Source organism: Hylobates moloch, unplaced genomic scaffold (assembly GCF_009828535.3).
Source record: "Hylobates moloch isolate HMO894 unplaced genomic scaffold, HMol_V3 SCAFFOLD_4, whole genome shotgun sequence".
Taxonomy (NCBI): domain Eukaryota; kingdom Metazoa; phylum Chordata; class Mammalia; order Primates; family Hylobatidae; genus Hylobates; species Hylobates moloch.
Window position 1 is genome coordinate 103,332,041 of NW_026652279.1, and position 19,282 is coordinate 103,351,322.

Here is a 19,282-nt window from a genome sequence, read left to right on the forward strand (position 1 = left end):
AAGATGAGTTAAATTTAATCACTACTTCTGAGGAATTGTTTCATGCCCACTCTCATTCCTCTTTTCCACCTGGTAAATTCCTACTTGTTATTATTTTGACTTATTATTATTTTGAAGTAATTTTTAATTCTTATCAAAGTAATAAGCATACATGGTTTAATAAGTCAGATAGTACTACAAGATGTATAACAAAAAATAGCACCCTTGTGACACAGTCTCCCCCTCAAGCAATTAAGAGGTTAAAGGTAACTACTTCAACTCTGCGTACTACATCTTTTACTATTTACTTCCATATTTCTAAGTAATATTCTTATGTCTCTCTATTCTTCAATTTCAGACGTTGTCTATTGACTTCCTATTATGAAAGGTAAGGATTATTTTACCTCTCCCACCTCAAACACACATCACTCATTTTTTTCTCCCCTCATTCCCCCTAATAAAGTGCTATCATAAACAAATCAATATTGTTTACCTTATCATTACTATACCGTCCCCGACTTACGATGATTCAATTTAACAATTTTTCTACCTCGTGGTTCAATTTAACAATTCTCCTACTTTACGATGTAGAAAAATTGTTAAATTGAACCATCGTTAAGTCAGGGACTGTCTGTATAGTAATGATAATAAAGTGCTGAATAGCTCCTGTAACTTACAATCTAGACATAATGTATTCAGTAAGTCACACGAGCTATTCAGCACTTTATTATCAAACAGGCTTTTATGTTAGATAATTTTGCCCAACTGGGAATTACCTTTGCCACTCTTTCCACCTATGTCTTCCTCTCTCGGTTTACTCCCTTTTTTTTAGTGACAGCACATCATGCAGTAACTTCTTGAGAATGAAAGTAATGTTTTTGAGATTTGCATGTTTAATAATGGTTTTAGTCTACCTGATTAATAGCTTGGCTGGATATAAATTCTAGCTGGAAATCATTTTCCCTCTTTGATTTTCTCTTTAGTTTCCAATGCTGCTTTGGAGAAACCCAGTGCCATTAGGATTTCGACCACTTTTATATGATCTGTTCCCTACTTCTCTCAAAATTAGAAGTTATCGGCCTTATTTCTTTATCCATGGGGTTCTAAAATTTCAGGTGGACATGCTTTGATGTGCGTGTGTGTATGTGTGTATGTGTGTGTGTGTGTGTTCCATTTGTTATACTGTATATCTGGTTCTTTAGTTCAGTGAAATTCTTAAATATAGATGCTACTACCTTCCTTGAGTCTAAGTAAAAAAAAGCAGACTTTCACTTTATCTTCTTGTTAGTTGTATGGTTTCCCTCCTGTCCTAATTGGTGCCTTTTGTAAGGGCAGAGGAGAGCCAGCTGCCTAGAAGCATAGGATAGAGAAGAAAATCTGGATGTCTCAATGGCCTGGACAGACTTTCAACTAATCTTTCAAATTTCAGTGCCACCCCACATTACAACCTTCAGAACTACACAGTATCTTCAAGTCCTGTTGCTAACAAAAGCTTAAAATAGGAGGAGGAAAAAGCTATGAAAAGCTTAGAAAGACAGGATTCCAATTTGCCCTGTGTTTTTGTTGTTGTTGTTGTTGTTGTTTTCCTGTTTTCTACTGTTCTCAGGACTCAGAGTAAATGATGTATACTTTGCTGCATGTTTTTTGGTCTTGTTCTAATTTGTCTTTTAAATAAGGCTAAACACTATAATCCTCTGCTGACAATTGTCCTATCATTGATTTCCTGCTTTTCTTCAAGCTGACAGGTTTAGGCAAAGACCATTTTTACAATTCCTTTTTTGGATCTGACAAAATTTTTTCCAAACAGGATTATAAACAAAGCTTACATTTTAACACTAGTATAGATGATGAATTATATAACTCACTGGATCATAAATTAATATTAGGTATTTGAGTAATAGTATTTCATTTAAATTTGGCTTTGTCTCCATAAAGCATTGAAGAATTCTGTAGCCCAATATTAACTTAAATTCTAAGTTTCTATTTTTTATTGTTTACTGAGTACTTACTCTGTACCAGGCATTACTGTATTTCATTCTTACAACAACTTTGTTAAGGTTCAATTATTTTTATATTATGATTAGAAAGTGAGGCTTTGAAAGAATAAGTAATTTGCCAGAGATCACCTACAAAGTTGAACCAGGATTTTAATCTAGGTTTGAACACTATAAATTTCATGCTCTTAAACAATAAGTTGTACTGCTTATGAATAAAATCATAAATATAATAGCAAGAAGCTTTTATTTCTATAGCCATTGTGACTGTAAGGTATACACTTACATTTAAGTGTATACACTTACCATAACAGTTCTAGAGTCATTGACTGTCAACCTATTAATTGCATTTCTCATTCAAGTTTATAGCCAGTATACTGCAGAATTAATTTGTTTTCTTTCTACTTTAAATAAATATTGTTAAAATTACCTCTTTACTTGCTGATCATGTTGTTGAACAATATGCACTAGTGATATGGTAACACAATTATCCTATGGCCTGTCTTGAGAGAAGGAGGTTGAAATAGTCCTGCTGATGATTTGAAAAGGAATTTTTTAAGGTTAGACCTTGTCTAAAGAGTGAAAGTAAGATAATATTTCTATTTTAAATACTAGTTTAACATTCTATAATTTTCATAATTTATAGGGGTATCATTCTTATTGGATATGCATAAAAAGTTAATGAAACCTCACAGCCTCCCTAAAATCATAAACTTGTTTATTTGCTTGCCTTAGGGAGGTGACTGTTGATTTAATTTTAATTGTATTTAGCAATTACTGATAATGTTGTGATCCAATGGAAGCTTTTCTTTTAGAGGAATGTAAAAATCAACTTGCAATTTCTCTCTTAAACACAATCTATATAAGAAAGGAGGCCCATATGCATGAACCCAGGAGTGCTATCTTACTTCAGGGCAGATTTTTCTTCAATTCTTTACTCAAACCAAATTTCTGGTTCAAGAAGAGTATGGCCAATTTGTGACTGGGATAACTGCAGGCTTCCACATTCCCTGAGCTAACATGATACTATCTTATCTGTGTTCTCTGTACCTTTCTCCCTTTTCTCTCATTGCTTCTGTCCCTATCACCATCTTATTGCCTCATTTCTGAAAGCCTTGCTATTAGGTAACTGCCATAATTCTCCTTGGGGAGTTAGATGATAAAGCCCTAAATAAGCAAGTGGCATGATAGAGCTAAACTGTACCAGCCTATGAGAGATAATTGCTAAATATTTAGGAATTTTTCAAGCTGATTGTTAACCTTTGGCAGCTTGAAATCATGGTGGGGGTGTTTGCACCATGGAAACTGGCAAACTTAACAACCCCCCAGTCTCCATGAGAACTGGTTTACTAGCACGCCACCAGGTACTACACTTCTCAGGGGGATCTTGCATTTTCACTCAGTACTCCTGAAAATCTTAAAGATTCAAAATGAATTTCCATGGCTGGGACTTCTCTAATAGGAATAAACAATAAAAAAAAAATTACAGGCAATGCCCAAGTGTTACCATATAGGGAAACAGCTGGATCATCTTGCTGAAAGCCAGCTCTACTGACACATGGCGAGGAGACATGGATGGTGGGAAATTATAAAAGTTCAGAAAAGCATTGCCTTTCTGGGCCAAGAAAGATTCCCAAAGACATATGTACATATAACAATCCTACAAAATATGGATTGTTCTGTAACAATGATCCACTGAATCAGACTATTTTTTCAGAGTTATTGATCAAAGAATGATGTATAAGAGTAAACTACGCTCCTTAAAAAGAACAAAGGATTTCATAATGCCATAGAGGATCTGAAGATAACCTAGCCTGTAAACTAACTGACTAATAGTCAGCCAGTTAAATAACCCAGTGGTTTCTAAAACTGAAAATGGAACTTAATATCCTACTGAGATCTTCAAAAATCAAAACTGCTGGACTAGAGATTATAGAAAAGGCCAAGCTTAGTTACCTAAGTACATCAAACTGCACTTATTCATAGTCCTAGAAAATTCTCTTTAAAAGGGGGAATAGACTAATGGTGCTTAACATAAATTAGTTATCTTTTCCATGTATTTCTTTCTATGCCTCACTCCTTTTTATTTTCAAATGCTAGTTGTGTGCTTACTGTGTACCAGGCACTGTCTTCACTATAATGATGAAAAAGTTCCAGTCTCACACTGTATTTCAGAAGATTGCATCCATTGTTAAACAACATACTACTTCCTTAAGTACTATTCCAAGGCTGCAGAGAGATCCTACCAGCAATATACAGAAGATTTACTTTGTGATTTCTTTTAATTAGAAAATAACATTTGAAAGCTATAACCTTTTAAGCCTTTTTGCTCCCGCAAAAATAATCACCAAGAGAAGATGATTTGATTTCTGAGGAAATCTGTGGTATAGCTTTAACAGCTTTCTTGGAAGGAAGACAAATGTAACTAAGTATGAATAATATACTTTAAATATAGCCAGAAGAATTTTGACTTATAATTAACCCATGTTTCTGAAAATATGAAATCTAAAAGTAATAAATATGCATTCTTAATAATGGGCTCTTAAAACTACATTTATAATAATCCTTTCAGTTTGTTGTTATGGTTATTATAGGAAAAACACATGTTCCTATCAAAGCATGTAAAATTAATGAACACATTTTATATGTAGAGCTCAAAAAATACTCTCTTGTAAGCTGTACTCATTAAATAAAAATACCAACGAATTCATTAAACAAAAACAAAAACTCAAATCAACAATGGCAAAGCTAATAACTCCAGAAGGCTGAAATGTAGCAAAGATAAAGAGAGTAGTGATAAAACATTTAACTATTAATATACTCTTTATCTCAATATGGACAGTTCCTTTGCTACGATGCAGAGGAATCAGGAGGCATGGGGATCTTATGTGGTGGATGGCATGGCAGGTTATTTGCCCAGCCCTCACTGCTGACCTAAAGGAGCCTATCTTGCTCAACAGGAACCATACAAGACAAGAGTGTATAAGCCTTTCATTGCCAGCAGGCCTGTTAATTTCCATGATGTAAAAAGTAAGTCCATCTGGCCACTAGATGGAGATCAGGTTACTCTGTCAGTGATGGGGAAGCTGCTTGCAGCCAGCAAGTGTTAAGTAAGCAGGGTATGGAGAACCTATTCTCTTTTTTCAATACTTCTATGAAAGGCATTTTCCAAGCTCTGAAGTTAGGAGCAGATCTGTGCTGAATAAAGAGTATATAAATGAAGCATAGCTTGAAAGATCAAACAGAAAGGGAACTGTAAAAGACAAACATTTGCTTGTTATTACTGTTGCCCCTGGAATGACTTCTATTTAGGTTTGGTTGTATAAACTACTTGTAATTAATAAGATGAGCTGGTCTAAATAAGAACAATTAAATAAACTATCTCATTATTTACCAAGCAGGGAAGAAGAGAGATATGACAAAAAATTAAAACAATGATAGATTATTAAGACAATTAGTCTTGTCTGTTTGAACATAAGAATACAGACTCATGTTTGAGTATGTATATAAGTATGCATTTTTAATATCAACCAAAATGGATCAAGGGAACTTAGGGATCAAAGGAGAATGTCAGATAACATCTCTTCTAATTTTCCAAATGAAACTATCATTCAATTCTGAATTATATAACTTTATTACTAAACATGTCTTATTTCTGTAATAGCTGAGCTTTATTTTATTTTTTTTAGAGACAGGGTCTTGTTTTGTTGCCCAGGCTGGGGGGCAGTGGCTCGATCTCAGCTCCTGCAACCTCCACCTCCCGGGTTCAAGCAATTCTTGTGCCTCAGCCTCCCAAGTAGCTGGGATTACAGGCATGCGCCACCATGCCCGGCTTATAGCTGAACTTTAAACTGGAGACATAAAGTTACATATGTCCTGGAAAATGTTTCGTTTAGGGAAAGTTCAGATATTGCACTGTGTAATGTAGCTGAATGTTTTTATTATTCTTGAGATGTTAGATACCATAATTCTGTTCATTTCTAACTTAATAACTATATATCCTCATTCAATAAATATTTATTCAGTTACATCAAAACAAGTAATTTGTGAAAAGAAAAATTCCATTTGTTATCAAATAGTTTCAATTACCAGTACATTTTAGTATATAGGAGTGTGAGCATAAACAAACATATTAATTGCTTATTGCACCAATCATTGTGCTACAAGCTAGGAGTACAAAGATGTATATATATAGCCAGAGAAGTACTGGAAGAGAAGGCCTACATGATTAAAAAACAAATACAAATTCATTTTTGTAGCAGTCAAGAACAATTATTAAATGATCAGTAAAAGTCCTTTGTAAAGTTCTATTGTGAAAAATAAACTTAATCTTGACCAGATGGAAAGCATGACCTTTGATCTCTACCACATAGAAAATATAGAAATTCAAACACAATAGTATTTACTATTAGGCACCAATGACTGTAATGAGAACAAGAGCTTAATTCAAAAAGAGAAGAAACTAATGTTTAGAATAATAAATGAAACAGGCCATAATTAATTGGTTTTCTAAATATTGTTATGAGTAGTAACCAACATTCAGTCTGTTGCTGTAATCAGTCCATGGCACTTACTTAAACACATGTTTATTTTAGAGTCACACATTTGTTTTAGCTTAATTAAATTAATATATTTATACCCCTTCAAAAAGATTTGAGTTCTACTTTGGTTTGAGGTTTTCAAAATGTGCCTACAAGCTTTTAAGGATCTAAGAGAATTATTATTCATTCATGAATATATTATTTCTATTTAAAGAAAATCACAAAAAGAATCACATAAAATAGGAATTATTAATCAGGTATTGATGAAATAGTTTGTAGAAATTTCTTATTTTGCTAATAGGCTCTTTGCAGGACAACCTGGCTGGGAGGAACCTACTTTTCTTTTTGTTGGATAAGAAAGTAATGTAAACAGGAGAAGTTTTGTTCCAAAGATTAAAATAAATGAATAGCAAATAAATCCTTTTATTATATGCTTTAGTATATATGGGTATATAGCCTTCCTCATTCTTCAAATTAGTTCCAGACAGCAACTAGATTGATTAGATGATGACTGAGTCATTTCTGGAGTTACCAGATTCTTTTCACTTTGGTGGCCTGTTCCCATATTTTTCTCCAGTGCAGGGATGGGTCTACTTATTGTTGACTACTAAATTTGCATTACTTAGAAATAAGGAAGTTGGTAAAAAACGTTCTATTGGATGCATATTTTTGCTCACCTTCTCTAGTTTAGAGGTTCTGGCCTTGTAATAATCTGCTGTATTCTAGTTCCTAAATGTTTCTGTTTCCTAGGTAGCATGTAGAGATGCTGACACTGAAGATGGTAAAAGTGAGAACAGATGCAAAGGTGCTGCTGGAAACTAGTTAGTGCTTAAGGTTAAAAAAATAAAAGCTGCTGATTGTATTCATATGTTGTGATGTCAGTAACCTGCACATTTAAGCACTGACAGAAAAAAAGGCACATTTTTACTTTTTCATCATTTAGATGGAGAATTTGTTTTTGTCTTTTTATTTTGAATCTAAAAATTCTTTTAGTTCTTTAAGCAACTATTTTTGAGTCACTGGCCCAGAAATTTTCATGACTGTGGCATCTGGAACTAAATTTATACTTGAATGTGCACCTCTAAGAGATAAGGTGAATTCAAATGGTACCTGCATATTTCTGTCATCTTGTCCAATCATGTTTCTCCATTCCATGAGTGATCGCTGCAGACGTTCAAGTCCAGTTTCCCAAAGCCTGATGTGACCTCCCATATCAACAGTAACAACACCGCTTTTGTCCCACTCAGCTAGCAGTGCATCTGTATCTGAAATGGTCGACAGCCATGTGGTATACGGCGAGAGAGATTCTGATCTGGAAAAAGGAATCCAAGTGACGCTAAGAGACCACAAAAATAAAGCAGGAGGGATGACACTGCACATTGTAACGTTCTTTACTGTTGAAAAACTATGCTCACACTACTCATTATTTTATACCTGCTCTTACCTATGTCACCACATAGGCAGTTATGAGGATATGCTATGAGCAAAAGTTCTTAAACAAACATGCCCAGGGTTCATAAGCAAACATGAGGCAAGACAATCATGAATATTAAAAAAAAACAAAACAGAAAGACTATTTTAAGAAAGATGTTTTTATAAGTGATCACAGTATATAACTAATTGGTAGGCCAGGAAACAAAGCTGGTTTAAACTGATTAGGTTCCCTAAACTTGCTATAAAGAATTTGCTATGGACTAAATGCTTGTATCCCCCCAAATTCATATGTTGAAGCCCTAACCCCCAATATGATAGTATTAGGAGGTAGGTACTTTGGGAGGTAATTAGGCTTAGATGAAGTTGTGAGGGTAGGTCCCCTGTTATAGAATGGGATTAGGGCCCTTATGAGAAGAGACCAGAAAGCTTGCACTTGCATGTGGTCTCTCCCTGTTTCCTTCCCCCCCATTCATGTTAGGATACAGCAAGAAGTTAACCCTCTGTAAGACAGCCTTCACTAGGAACTGAATTGGCTGGCCCCTTTATTTTGGCTTTCCCAGCCTCCAGACTGAAAATAAATATTTGTCACTTAAGCTACCCACTCTATAGTATTCTGCTGTAACAGCCTGATCTAAGACAGAACTCTAATAATGAGCATATTAAAAGACAAGATATCAACAGAACCATCTGTAAGGAGCAAAAATACACAGTAATTTACTGGTTCTCTGCATTTTCCTGTATTTGTAGACGACATTAGCTTCCACTGTCAGGAAGAAAGGAACGCTATATCAGTTCATACCTCACATGCCTGCAGTACTGGACTCACTCCTTAGAGGCCTAATGTCAGTGCTGAACCGATTTCTTGTTTATGCATTTCGACTGCATTTGTATGTGATATTTTGCCTTTTCTGACTTAGAAAGTTACGTGAATCTATAACAAGGAATGTATAGATTTCTTATATATTTCACACATATTTCCTTTGTTATATATTTCTGACATCTGTATGAGTGTGTGTATATATATATATATATATGTATAGTAATTTCTAGGAAAGCAAATTTGTCTGTAAGAGTCAACTGCATATCTCCTTTATCTGAGTATAGCTCTTATTATACAAAAGTGATATAGATTATAAATTCCAACTATTAGTGTTGGCTCATAAAATGCATCTGATATTTTCCATATGAAATAAATAGTCTAAAGAGATGGTCTGATAAGAAAAACATAACAAGCTATCATTGTAGATTTTGGAAAAACACAAAACCATTATATATTAGGTAAATTCTTATAATATTCTAAAAGATAAATCAAGACTAATTTGACCTTTTTTCAGTCTGCCTTAGTTGATACTAAACACAGAGTGACAAGGGCGGCCACTCTTGGACACAGAAGACTTAGAAAATGTTCATATGAGGAGAACAACAGTGGGATGGGACCATATGTTTCCAAGCTACTTTACAGGACTCCCAGAAGGGCTCCAAGAAGGTAACATTTGATACAATGCATGGTACTCTATCAATAAATATTTGCTGCAGGAAAAAACTTAGTAGTTACAGATGATGGAGTCAGGGGCTATTCAAGAATAATGAAATTTATCCATTTGTAACTATGATGTTTGAAATTCTGCCAAGAACACCCAAGCTGTATGATTCTATTGAGCACTGTACCTACTAGTTGTCACTACTTAACTCTTCACAAGAAAACTTTACATTTACAGGCAATTTCTTTAATTTATTAAAAAAAAGAATGACTGAAGAAATTACATATTTTCTACAATTTGCACACTAGGTCTAAAATCTTTTCTTCACTTAAAGAATGTTTTCCTTATAAATAATAACAAAGTTTTAAAAGGACACATAGAATTATAATAGAGTGAAGCCTAAATTTATACACAGCCACATATGAAAGCTTGGCAGTACTATTTTACAAATGCAGATAATATAAAACTTTGAAGAAAATTATGTGAGAGCAAAAGTGATGTATTCATTTTGGCCCTGAAGTTACATACAGTTTTATTGTATTTTCTACTATTTGAAATTAGCTATCAAATGGAAAATTCCTGATATCTAGCAGAATGCTAAATCTAAGCTACTAGCAAAAAAACTGAAGTCCAGATGGGTTGTTCCCTTGGATTTTATACATATGTCAAAAAAAGCAGTAGTTAAGAGAAACTCAGGACATACTGACAATGAGACAGACTCTAAATTCATACTGACAATGAAACAAACTCTTGACACTTGAAATGTGGCAAGTCCAAATGGAGATGTGCTTTAAGTGTAAAATACATACTGAATTTCAGAGACTTAGGGAAAAAAAGGAATGTAAAATATTTCATTAAAAATTTTATATTGACTACATGTCAAAATAATAATATTTTGGATACATTGGGTTAAATAAAAGATATTAAAATTAATTTCACCTTAAAACAATAATGTGTCTACCAAGAAATACATAATTACATATATGGCTTTCATTATATTTCCGTTGGACAGTGCGGCTCTAACTGAATGCATTATGGTGGCCAGCTGGCTCTGGGCTGTGCACACAGCTGCTCTTCCAGATGTTCTTTCCATGGCAGGTATAACATGTGATTCATACAGAAAGTCAAAAGAGAAAAACACTGAAATAAAAAACTAGTGAGAGAAATGACTATAAATACTGGAAAAAATTATCAATGTTTTAGATATGTTAAAAAAGATGTTATTTGCTTTTGTTACTTGAATTAGTATATTTTAATGAGCATATAATTAAGATGGAATATGCAATTTCCTCAAATGATTAAAAGCCATTTTCCATTAAACCAACACATTAGGATGTTCCAAGAAGTCATATATGTTGGAAGAAATAAATCTATTTCTTTGAATAATGATTTTGTTTTCATATTTTTTGAATCTGATTAAAGGGTCCTAAGAAATGAAGCTGTGTTTCTGAGTTATTTGTGCTATCATGCCGAGCTATTTTCTTCTAGGGGTTGGAGAAGGGGGAAGAAAGGAAGCCTGGTGACATTTTAGGTGACTGACAGATTCTGGTATCCCTGGTCTTCCTCTGCAGGCCCTCCAGGCTACTCTGCTAGAGCTTCTAGCCAAGACTTTAACCACTGTGTTGTGAGGGCTCAATGGCAATGTGAGGGAGTACATGAGAGGAGCAGATGTGATTGTAATCTAGGTCAAAATAGAATAGAAAGATTAGAGGAAGAAGGCTTTGGCATGGAGGGCAAAGAAAGGGAAAAAGAGGAACCTAGGATAAGTAGGCCAAAGCAGGTGCAAGCTTAGGCTGGAAGAGGGAAATAAGGCATGGATGCACCCAGAAAGGGATGGGCTTCAGGTGACAATGCCTGTGTTCTTCAAGGGAGAGATCAAGCTTCATTGTTTCTGTTTTTAAATCTTCAGTTTACCTAGTTTAAATGCTTTGCTTCCATAGTGGGACAATAATGAAGGAGGCGAACAGTAATGAGTCCTATCTAAAGCTTTGGGATCCTTTGGCTATTGTACAACCTTCCTGACTGCAGATACATAATAACATATATCAAAACAATATTAAAGAAATCTATTTAAATTCTTTTGATATTTTGAACACACTTACTTCAGAAAATAAATATATAAAATTAATAAGTATTATAATTTTTGTAATACTAAAAATGCTATTTCAGATACAGAAAAACTTATTAGAACAGATCAAACAAAAGAGAACAAAGACTTGCAGGCTGTTTGACTTATACCTATGTAACAGTGGAATATTTTTACAAAATGAAAATAAAAATGCCAGGAAAACATTCAGAAGAACAGCAAGATAGAAACCAACTGTAACTGGAAAAAAAAGAGCTTGCTATTTAAAGAAGCAAAAAAGTACTCATTTGTTCAGAGTACTTAGCAAGAATTTACTCATTTTTTATGACATACTAAGCTAAGAACAAAGGTGAAATGGATTACCTGGGAATAGGGATATATTGGAGTTTCTTTGATTGAAGATCAGTGACTTCTATATAACCAGATGTTTGTGGAGGAATAACATCTACAAACAAGTCATGACATGAGCCAAGTATTAAATTACTGCAAGATACCAAAATGGTGCTAAAAGTGGAATCAAATTATCTGTAGCCTAGGGTAGAACGCTGGGATCTACTTGACAAGGTACTGGGTCAACCCTCATGGCTAGACTCTGAGAAACATGCTTCCCTCAGGGAAGCATATTGGGCTGTGATTCTTTACTGTCAGAAAATAACCTAAGTTATTTTCATTTGATAGCTTCCCAAGATGAGTCAATGTTTTTGCACTTACAGTTTTTTTAAAAAAATATTTCATCATCTGAACTGTTTTTCCTTCTTAGGAAGCAACAACAATGCAGTAAAATGCGGTAGAATCGGCACACTCTCTAATTAGACTGACCTGGTAGGAAGTCCTGCTCCTGTCTGAGCTGTGCTATGTTGGTCAAGTTACTGACCTCTCTGAGGCCTGTTTTCTTCATTTGTAAAATGGGGATAACAACCCCACTGTGAAATGGGGATAACAACCTCAGATGACCACAGCATCTGAGCATCATAAGCATTATCTTGAGGATTAGATGAAATTAGTAAATGCAAAGCACCGACAGGGGTTGCTCATCACACAGTATCGGTCATTATTAGGGCCCTGCAAGACAGGGGAAGGTGAGGTGAGGATGGGGCAGTGGGGTGAGGACTCTGGAGTTTGGATCATAATCCCAAAAGACACAATCCTGAATGCCATTATTCTGATTGTTGAAATCCCAAAAGATAGATAAAAGTCCCTAAAGTTTAAAATTCTGAAAATCACAATCACAGTATAACTGCATCATGTTATACGGAGCTATTACTTTGTTACTGTCTTTGTTTGGAAATTAAGTATGGTTTAAGGAGATGCATATAGGTGCCAAGTTGACAAAGGGTGTATTTGTGGACTTAATTTTAGGTGTCAGTTGGACTGATTATAGAATACCTAGAAACCTGGTAAAGCATTATTTTGGTTGTATCTGTAATCTGGAAAAGAGATTAGTATGTGCGTCTGAGGGAACCAGGTGGTGAAGACCTGCCCTCAATATTGGTGGACATCATCCTGTAAGCCAAGAGCCTAGAGGGGACAAATACAGAAGGTGAATTGGTCTCTGAGAGCTGGGACAGTCTTTTCTTTAACTGCCAAACATACTGATATGCATGTATGACATTTCCCTTTTGACCAACTGCTTTATGAATATGGCTCATGTGTTCATAACTGTTATACTCATGTGATGTCATTAGTATACCTGAGTGTTTATGCTTGCAAAAAGTGTATGTTATTATTGCCTATTTTATTGTGCAAGGTGGTTTGTGAAGTGTTCTGCTATTTCTGTTTGTTTGTTTTCTGGAGACAGAGTCTCACTCTTGTTGCCCAGGCTGCAGTGCAGTGGTGCGATCTTGGCTCACTGCAACCTCCGCCTCCTCTGTTCAAGTGATTCTCATGCCTCAGCCTCCTGAGTAGCTGGGATTATAGGCACCTGCCACCAAGCCCAGCTAATTTTTGTATTTTTAGTAGAGACGGGGTTTCGCCATGTTGGCCAGGCTGGCCTCGAGCTCCTGACCCCAAGTGATCTGCCTGCCTCGGCCTCCCAAAGTGCAGGGATTACAGGTGTGAACCACCAACCCCAGCCTGTTCTGCTGTTTTTATGTTTCTCAAATAAATCTTCTTTTAAAAATATACATAAATATCTTTTAAATAATTTTAAAATTATTTTTTCCAGAATTATATTTTCGAGATTTTCATCTTTTGGGATTGTGCCAGAATTTTAGACTTTAGGAATATTTATCTTTCTTTTGGGATTTCGGCATTTGGGGTTATGGCATGGGGATTGTGTTTTTTGGGATTATGATCAGCTCTCAGGATTCTGGATAGTAAAGAATATGAAAAGTTGGGGGAAGATAAAGAGATAAGGGGTCCAGAGCCCTCGACTAATTCTATAATTGTTATACTCATGTGGTGTCATTAGTATACCTTAGTGTTGGTTTTCCAGCAAATTCCTGTGCTTCACTGATTTCTATTCCACAGCCCTGAGGAACTATCATCCTCAAAATCATTAGCTGCCACCACGGTGTGTCAGAAACATTGCTTAGTCTTCACAGAGAGTGCTTCTGATACTAACAACAACAAAGACTAATAATTCCTGTCTGAGAGATGAGGAAACTGAGGCTTATAGAGGTAATGTAACAATATGACTTATTTGGGGTGATACAGCTGGAGAGTGATGGAGATGGCTTCAAACCCAGGCCTTTTTAGCACTAAAATCTATGCTCTGGCCACCACTCCACACAACTTCTATGTGAGTTGGCCCTAGTGAAATAGCTATTTGTAAAATATCCCATTTTATAAAATCTTGGCCACGAAGCTCTCTTAAAAAAAACTCCCCTACACAAAACCCATGCTTTTTAAGATTTTTGTCTATCTGTTTCTCTATCTAATCTTTGATGACAATTTCTGATTAGAATGATATATTTATCTATTCATCCATCCATCCATCCATCCATCCATCCATCCATCCATCCATCTTTTATTACAATTTCTGGTTGGAATGAAGTATCCAGGATGTCCTGGATAAATTCAAATTTGAATTTATCAAAGGTAGTTTACAAAAAACAAGAAACTTAACATTTTTATTTCGTGCATGTAGTTGAAGGTTTTTAAATAGGCCAGCTGAAAAACTCAACATATCTCTTATTTATTTAACAAATGTGTTTGAGCATATTTTGCGCCAGACATCATATGAAGCATGAGGATATAGAAAAGATATGTGGTCTCTGACTTTGAGGCGTTCACAGTAAAATGGGGAAAGTTCCTTTCTATTAAACCATTGTGGGCCTCTGGGGACTTGGAAAGGATTCTAGAGTGGGAATCACAGTCCTGAGGCCAGGTATGAGCTGTAGAGCTAGGCAATGGGTTGTCCCAAGAGACAAACAGCTCAGCAGGAAGAAAAGGTAATGTCCAAGGAGAGGAATGGGTAAGAAAATAGAGTTACTATAGTAATTTGACCACCCAGCTGGATTAGCTGTCTTCAAGTGGCCATTTGCACAAAGTGAATATGCTTATCATAAGCCACACACAGTCTGCATTGGAAATTCTGCCTGTGATATAAAGTCAATCTTGGATAAAGTTTTGTATCATATATCATTTTTAACAATTCCTGCTGCTTGAACCTAGCTGAAGTAGGTTGAATTATTTATAGCTCAGGGTTCTTTGCCAAGAGTGACCAGTTACTGAAGCTATAGAGATGAGTGGAGCTGCCTCACTAACTTTCTCATATTTTGGCTTGCCACTTAGAGGCGCTTTTACAAATAAGGAATAGTATTAAGTTGAGCTACTGCCATCAGCACTTTTAGATTGCCTGTGAAAGCAAAGTAAGCCAACTTATTTTAAAATATCTTTTTTTCCCCCATATCTTTCTTTTCTTTTACTTTACTAATTAATTCCATGGTGAGAAAATGCAATAATGACTGTGTCTACTATTTCAAGAAGTAGAATTTTACTCCTGGTATTAAAAACTATTTTCATGTATCAGAGAAGGGTAATGGCTACAAATCACTTTAGGGAAATAGTAAAGGTGGTGGTAGTGGTGGTAGTAGCAGTAAGCACTTTAAAAATAATAAAAATTGATGTTTACTGATTTGAAAATAAGTCAGCTCAGAAGAAAAGCATATTTACAAAAAGATTCTTGAACAGAATACTTGACTGAATTGAGGAAGTGAAAACTGTGGCCAGGTTTCCCTCCAAACTTAGCCAAGGCCTCATCCACCCATTTTAAACATTTTAACACTGGAGTGAGGATGGAGGCTCAGTAAATTTCCATTACATTTATAATCCAAGTGGATTTCAAAGATAGGTATAAATTGTATTTAGGGATTAGTTCACTAACCATTAAAGGGAAGTCATTGCAGCAGTGTTTATCACATAGCTCCCATGATCAGTGGGGACAGTTTACATGCACAGTGCCAAGGTTAGAAGGAGGTATTAAAAACTGTCAGGCAAAACAACCAAGACAATTTTCAGAGCGAAGGTGAAATGCTATTTAAAAACTCACTCCTTCTAGAAATGTAATTTGATGTACACCTATTAATCACTGGGTTTAATACATTTCTGTGTTCACAGATAAAAAGAGTGATGTGTGCCCCCAAACTGTGCTGATACCAAATTTTTGATTTTACCCAAAGTTCAAAAAAACATTGTACTGCTTTCAATCAAGAATCATTATTTTGTGTTTAAAGAGCTCAGACCTGTGGTTTAAAAAAAGCTAACATTTAGCTAGAAGAAAAACAGTTGGAAGAAAGCAATAAATTTCTCCCCATCTGCATTAAATAAAAGCTACCTCATTATTGTGAAAGCCACCAGGAGAGTAGTCTTTACAGTTGATTTCTTTATAAAAGGCTGATGTACATTAGTTCCAGACTAATTAGATGGCTGGATTTGATTTAGTTTACAAAATTATTCTAGCTTGAATTTTCATCAGAGATCTACATGCACATAGAATTAAGTATCAAAAAGGCTTAAAGAACAAACAGCCCCTGCTTTAACCCCTACCCGCCCCCGCCGCCCCGCCGCCCCCGCCGCCCCGCCATTTCCTGCCCCCTAGAGACACTTTCAACTTTTTAAGCTATTTCTGTGGTATTCACCTTCATCATTATGGTGCCCTCTTGAGGTTTCAGCTTCAGGCATTATCTCTTGCCTTCCTCCCAAGCAAGAAGAGAGTTTAACTCTTTTTCATTCCCCAATCCCCCACTCCCGATTTTCCCATTCCCCCAAACATTCATATAATTTTGCTTGGATTAACATCCAGTGCTTATATTATTACAATTATCTACATGCTAATCACAGCTTTGCTATGTCTTATATTATCATTACTTTTTCCTGTATAACTTTTTGCTTTTATTGGAGCTAATAAGCATCATGTTTTGTTTAGTTTTATTTAGTACAAATTTATTCCCAAGGTTCCCTAATTGTTAAAATCTCTAAATATGTTCATATATATTGGGTTTATCAATTTCAATTTCTAAGAGACATCTCTCCTGAAATGTCATCTGTTCTAACCTTAGGCCTGTGCATGGCTGTCACCCTGGGATCTTCCTTCACCATACTCCTAGGGATTTTCATTCTTTCTCTCTTTTTTACAGCCCACATTTATAAAATTCTTCCCCCATGCCAGACATTGTCCTAAGCAATTTATATATGTTTGGAATATTTTAGTAACACTACTTAAACAAAAGAAGGGAAATAAAACTCCTAGCAACTAAGAGAAAAATGGCTAAATAGGCAGTTCTTGGAAGAGTAAATGGCAACATATGAAAGGATGCTCAAATGTACTAGAAGTCAGAAAAAGGTATTGCGAAACCACAATAAAAGGTTTGACCCTTACAAGAGTAGATTAGGATGGGATGCACCAGGACCCCCTTTATGCTACTGGAACACCTTTGGTAATTCTGCTCCTAAATATGCTCCCTACAGACTCAACATATACACAAGCAGACAGGTGCAAGGTTATTCACAACACCATTATTTGTAATAGCAAAAACCTGGAAAGAACCTAAATTTGCACTGAAAAATAACAGAAGAATAAATTGTTGTATGTGAAGCAGTGAAAATAAAAGTAGAACTATCAGTATGGATGATGACAAAGGTCTCTCTTTGACTGAACTGTAGTCAGGCTCTTCTGAATCCTCTTCCCAACTAGTTCCCAACTCTGGGGCCTCTGTGTTCATCTCTGCATTGTTCAATGCTAACAAGAATCCTGCTAAGTCAGTTTAACCAGAATCCCTAACCCTTGATATCTGATTGGGTTCCCCATTCTCCACCATCCCCTAGGTGATGTCAGATCACTCTGGGCTGCTCTCAGCAAGGATCCAGTTAGGTTTGTTCAGCCAGAATTCCCTCTTACCCCAGATGTTTTCTCTCAGTAATTTTCCATCCACTGACCCCCACCCTACTGCTTCACTTATTTCCACTTTTCCTTGTTATATTCAGAGTTGAGCCCCATCTCTCTCCCTTACTACAAAACTTCTTTGCAGTCATCCCTATACCTATCAAGATGGCCCTGCATAAAGCCTACCTTACCATTTTGTAACAAATGTCATGAATGATTTTTTTCTTTAGTAACAAATCTCACAAACATGATGGTGAAAAAAACAGACCAAGTTACAGAAGAATAAATACAATATGATACTATTTATACAAAGTTTAAAAACACAAAAAAAGCTATATATTATTTTGTGAATGATAAGTACTGAACTCACATTCAGAACAGAGATTACCTCTGGTTTGTCAAAAGGGAAGGCGATGAAAACACAGGAGTCTCTGACCATACTGGTAATGACTTACCAATATGGGTGGTGGGTGCAAAGATGTTCATTGTATTTTTCTTTAAACTTTTGTAGGCCTGAGATATTTTGTGAAAAATTAAAATACGCATGGAAACATGAACACACTCTTCCCGTCCCTAAATAGGAAGTGTTATGAGAGAGTATGACAAGGGCACCTGATTTAGATTTGAACAAGACCTTCTGAGGAAGTGACATTTAAACCGAGACCTGACAGATGAGAATGAGTTTGGGGGTTGGGGGGAAGGGGTGCAGCAGAAAGTTGGGAAGAATTTTGTAAATTCAAATTAACTGAAAGAAGTCAGAGAGTTATGTAATGCACAAATCACGCTGGATCTTTTAAGCCAAGTTAAAATTTCTAAACTTTATCCTAAGGACAATGTGACCTGAGTTGTGTTTAAAAATATTACTTTCTGACTAAAACAATTTTGAAAATGAAGAACAAAGTGGAAGAATCTATACTACCTAAGTCAACCAAGACTCGCTATAAACTATAAAGCTATAAAGCAATCAAGAGAGTACGGTATTCGTAAAGGGATAGACACATAGACCAATGGAACACAATAGAGAATCCAGAAATAGACCCACTCATGTGGGCAGCTGATTTTCAGCAGAGGTCTAAAGGCAGTGCAAAAGAGAAAGGACAGGACAGTCTTTTCAGCAAATGCTGCTGGTGCTGGAACAATTGAATATCCCCATGTAATTAAAATAAAGAGCCTCAGTCCATACCTTATACCATGTAAAAAATTAACTCAAAATGGATCATAAATCTAAATGTAAAATATAGAACTATAAAACTTATGGAAGAAAACATAGACGATTTGCCCTTCATCAAAATAAGAGAAAATGTTTGGAAAGTATATCTTTGACACTGAACTTGTATCTACACTAAAGAACACTCAGAGTTCAGGAGTCTGAGACCAGCTTGGGCAACATGGCAAAACCCTGTCTCTACAAAAAAATACAAAAATTAGCCAGATGTGGTGGC

General features: G+C 35.6%; 1 protein-coding gene across 1 annotated transcript in view; it reads right to left on the bottom strand.

Annotated features, from left to right (window-relative positions):
- VWA8 (von Willebrand factor A domain containing 8) overlaps positions 1-19,282 on the bottom strand; it is a 427,846-nt gene that overhangs the window by 110,870 nt on the left and 297,694 nt on the right. The window contains exons 36-37 of the mRNA XM_032150771.2: positions 11,879-11,960; positions 7,625-7,826 (exon numbers count right to left, since the gene is read on the bottom strand). Coding sequence (XP_032006662.1) covers positions 7,625-7,826; positions 11,879-11,960 — 284 coding nt within the window. The remainder of the gene's footprint in view (positions 1-7,624; positions 7,827-11,878; positions 11,961-19,282) is intronic.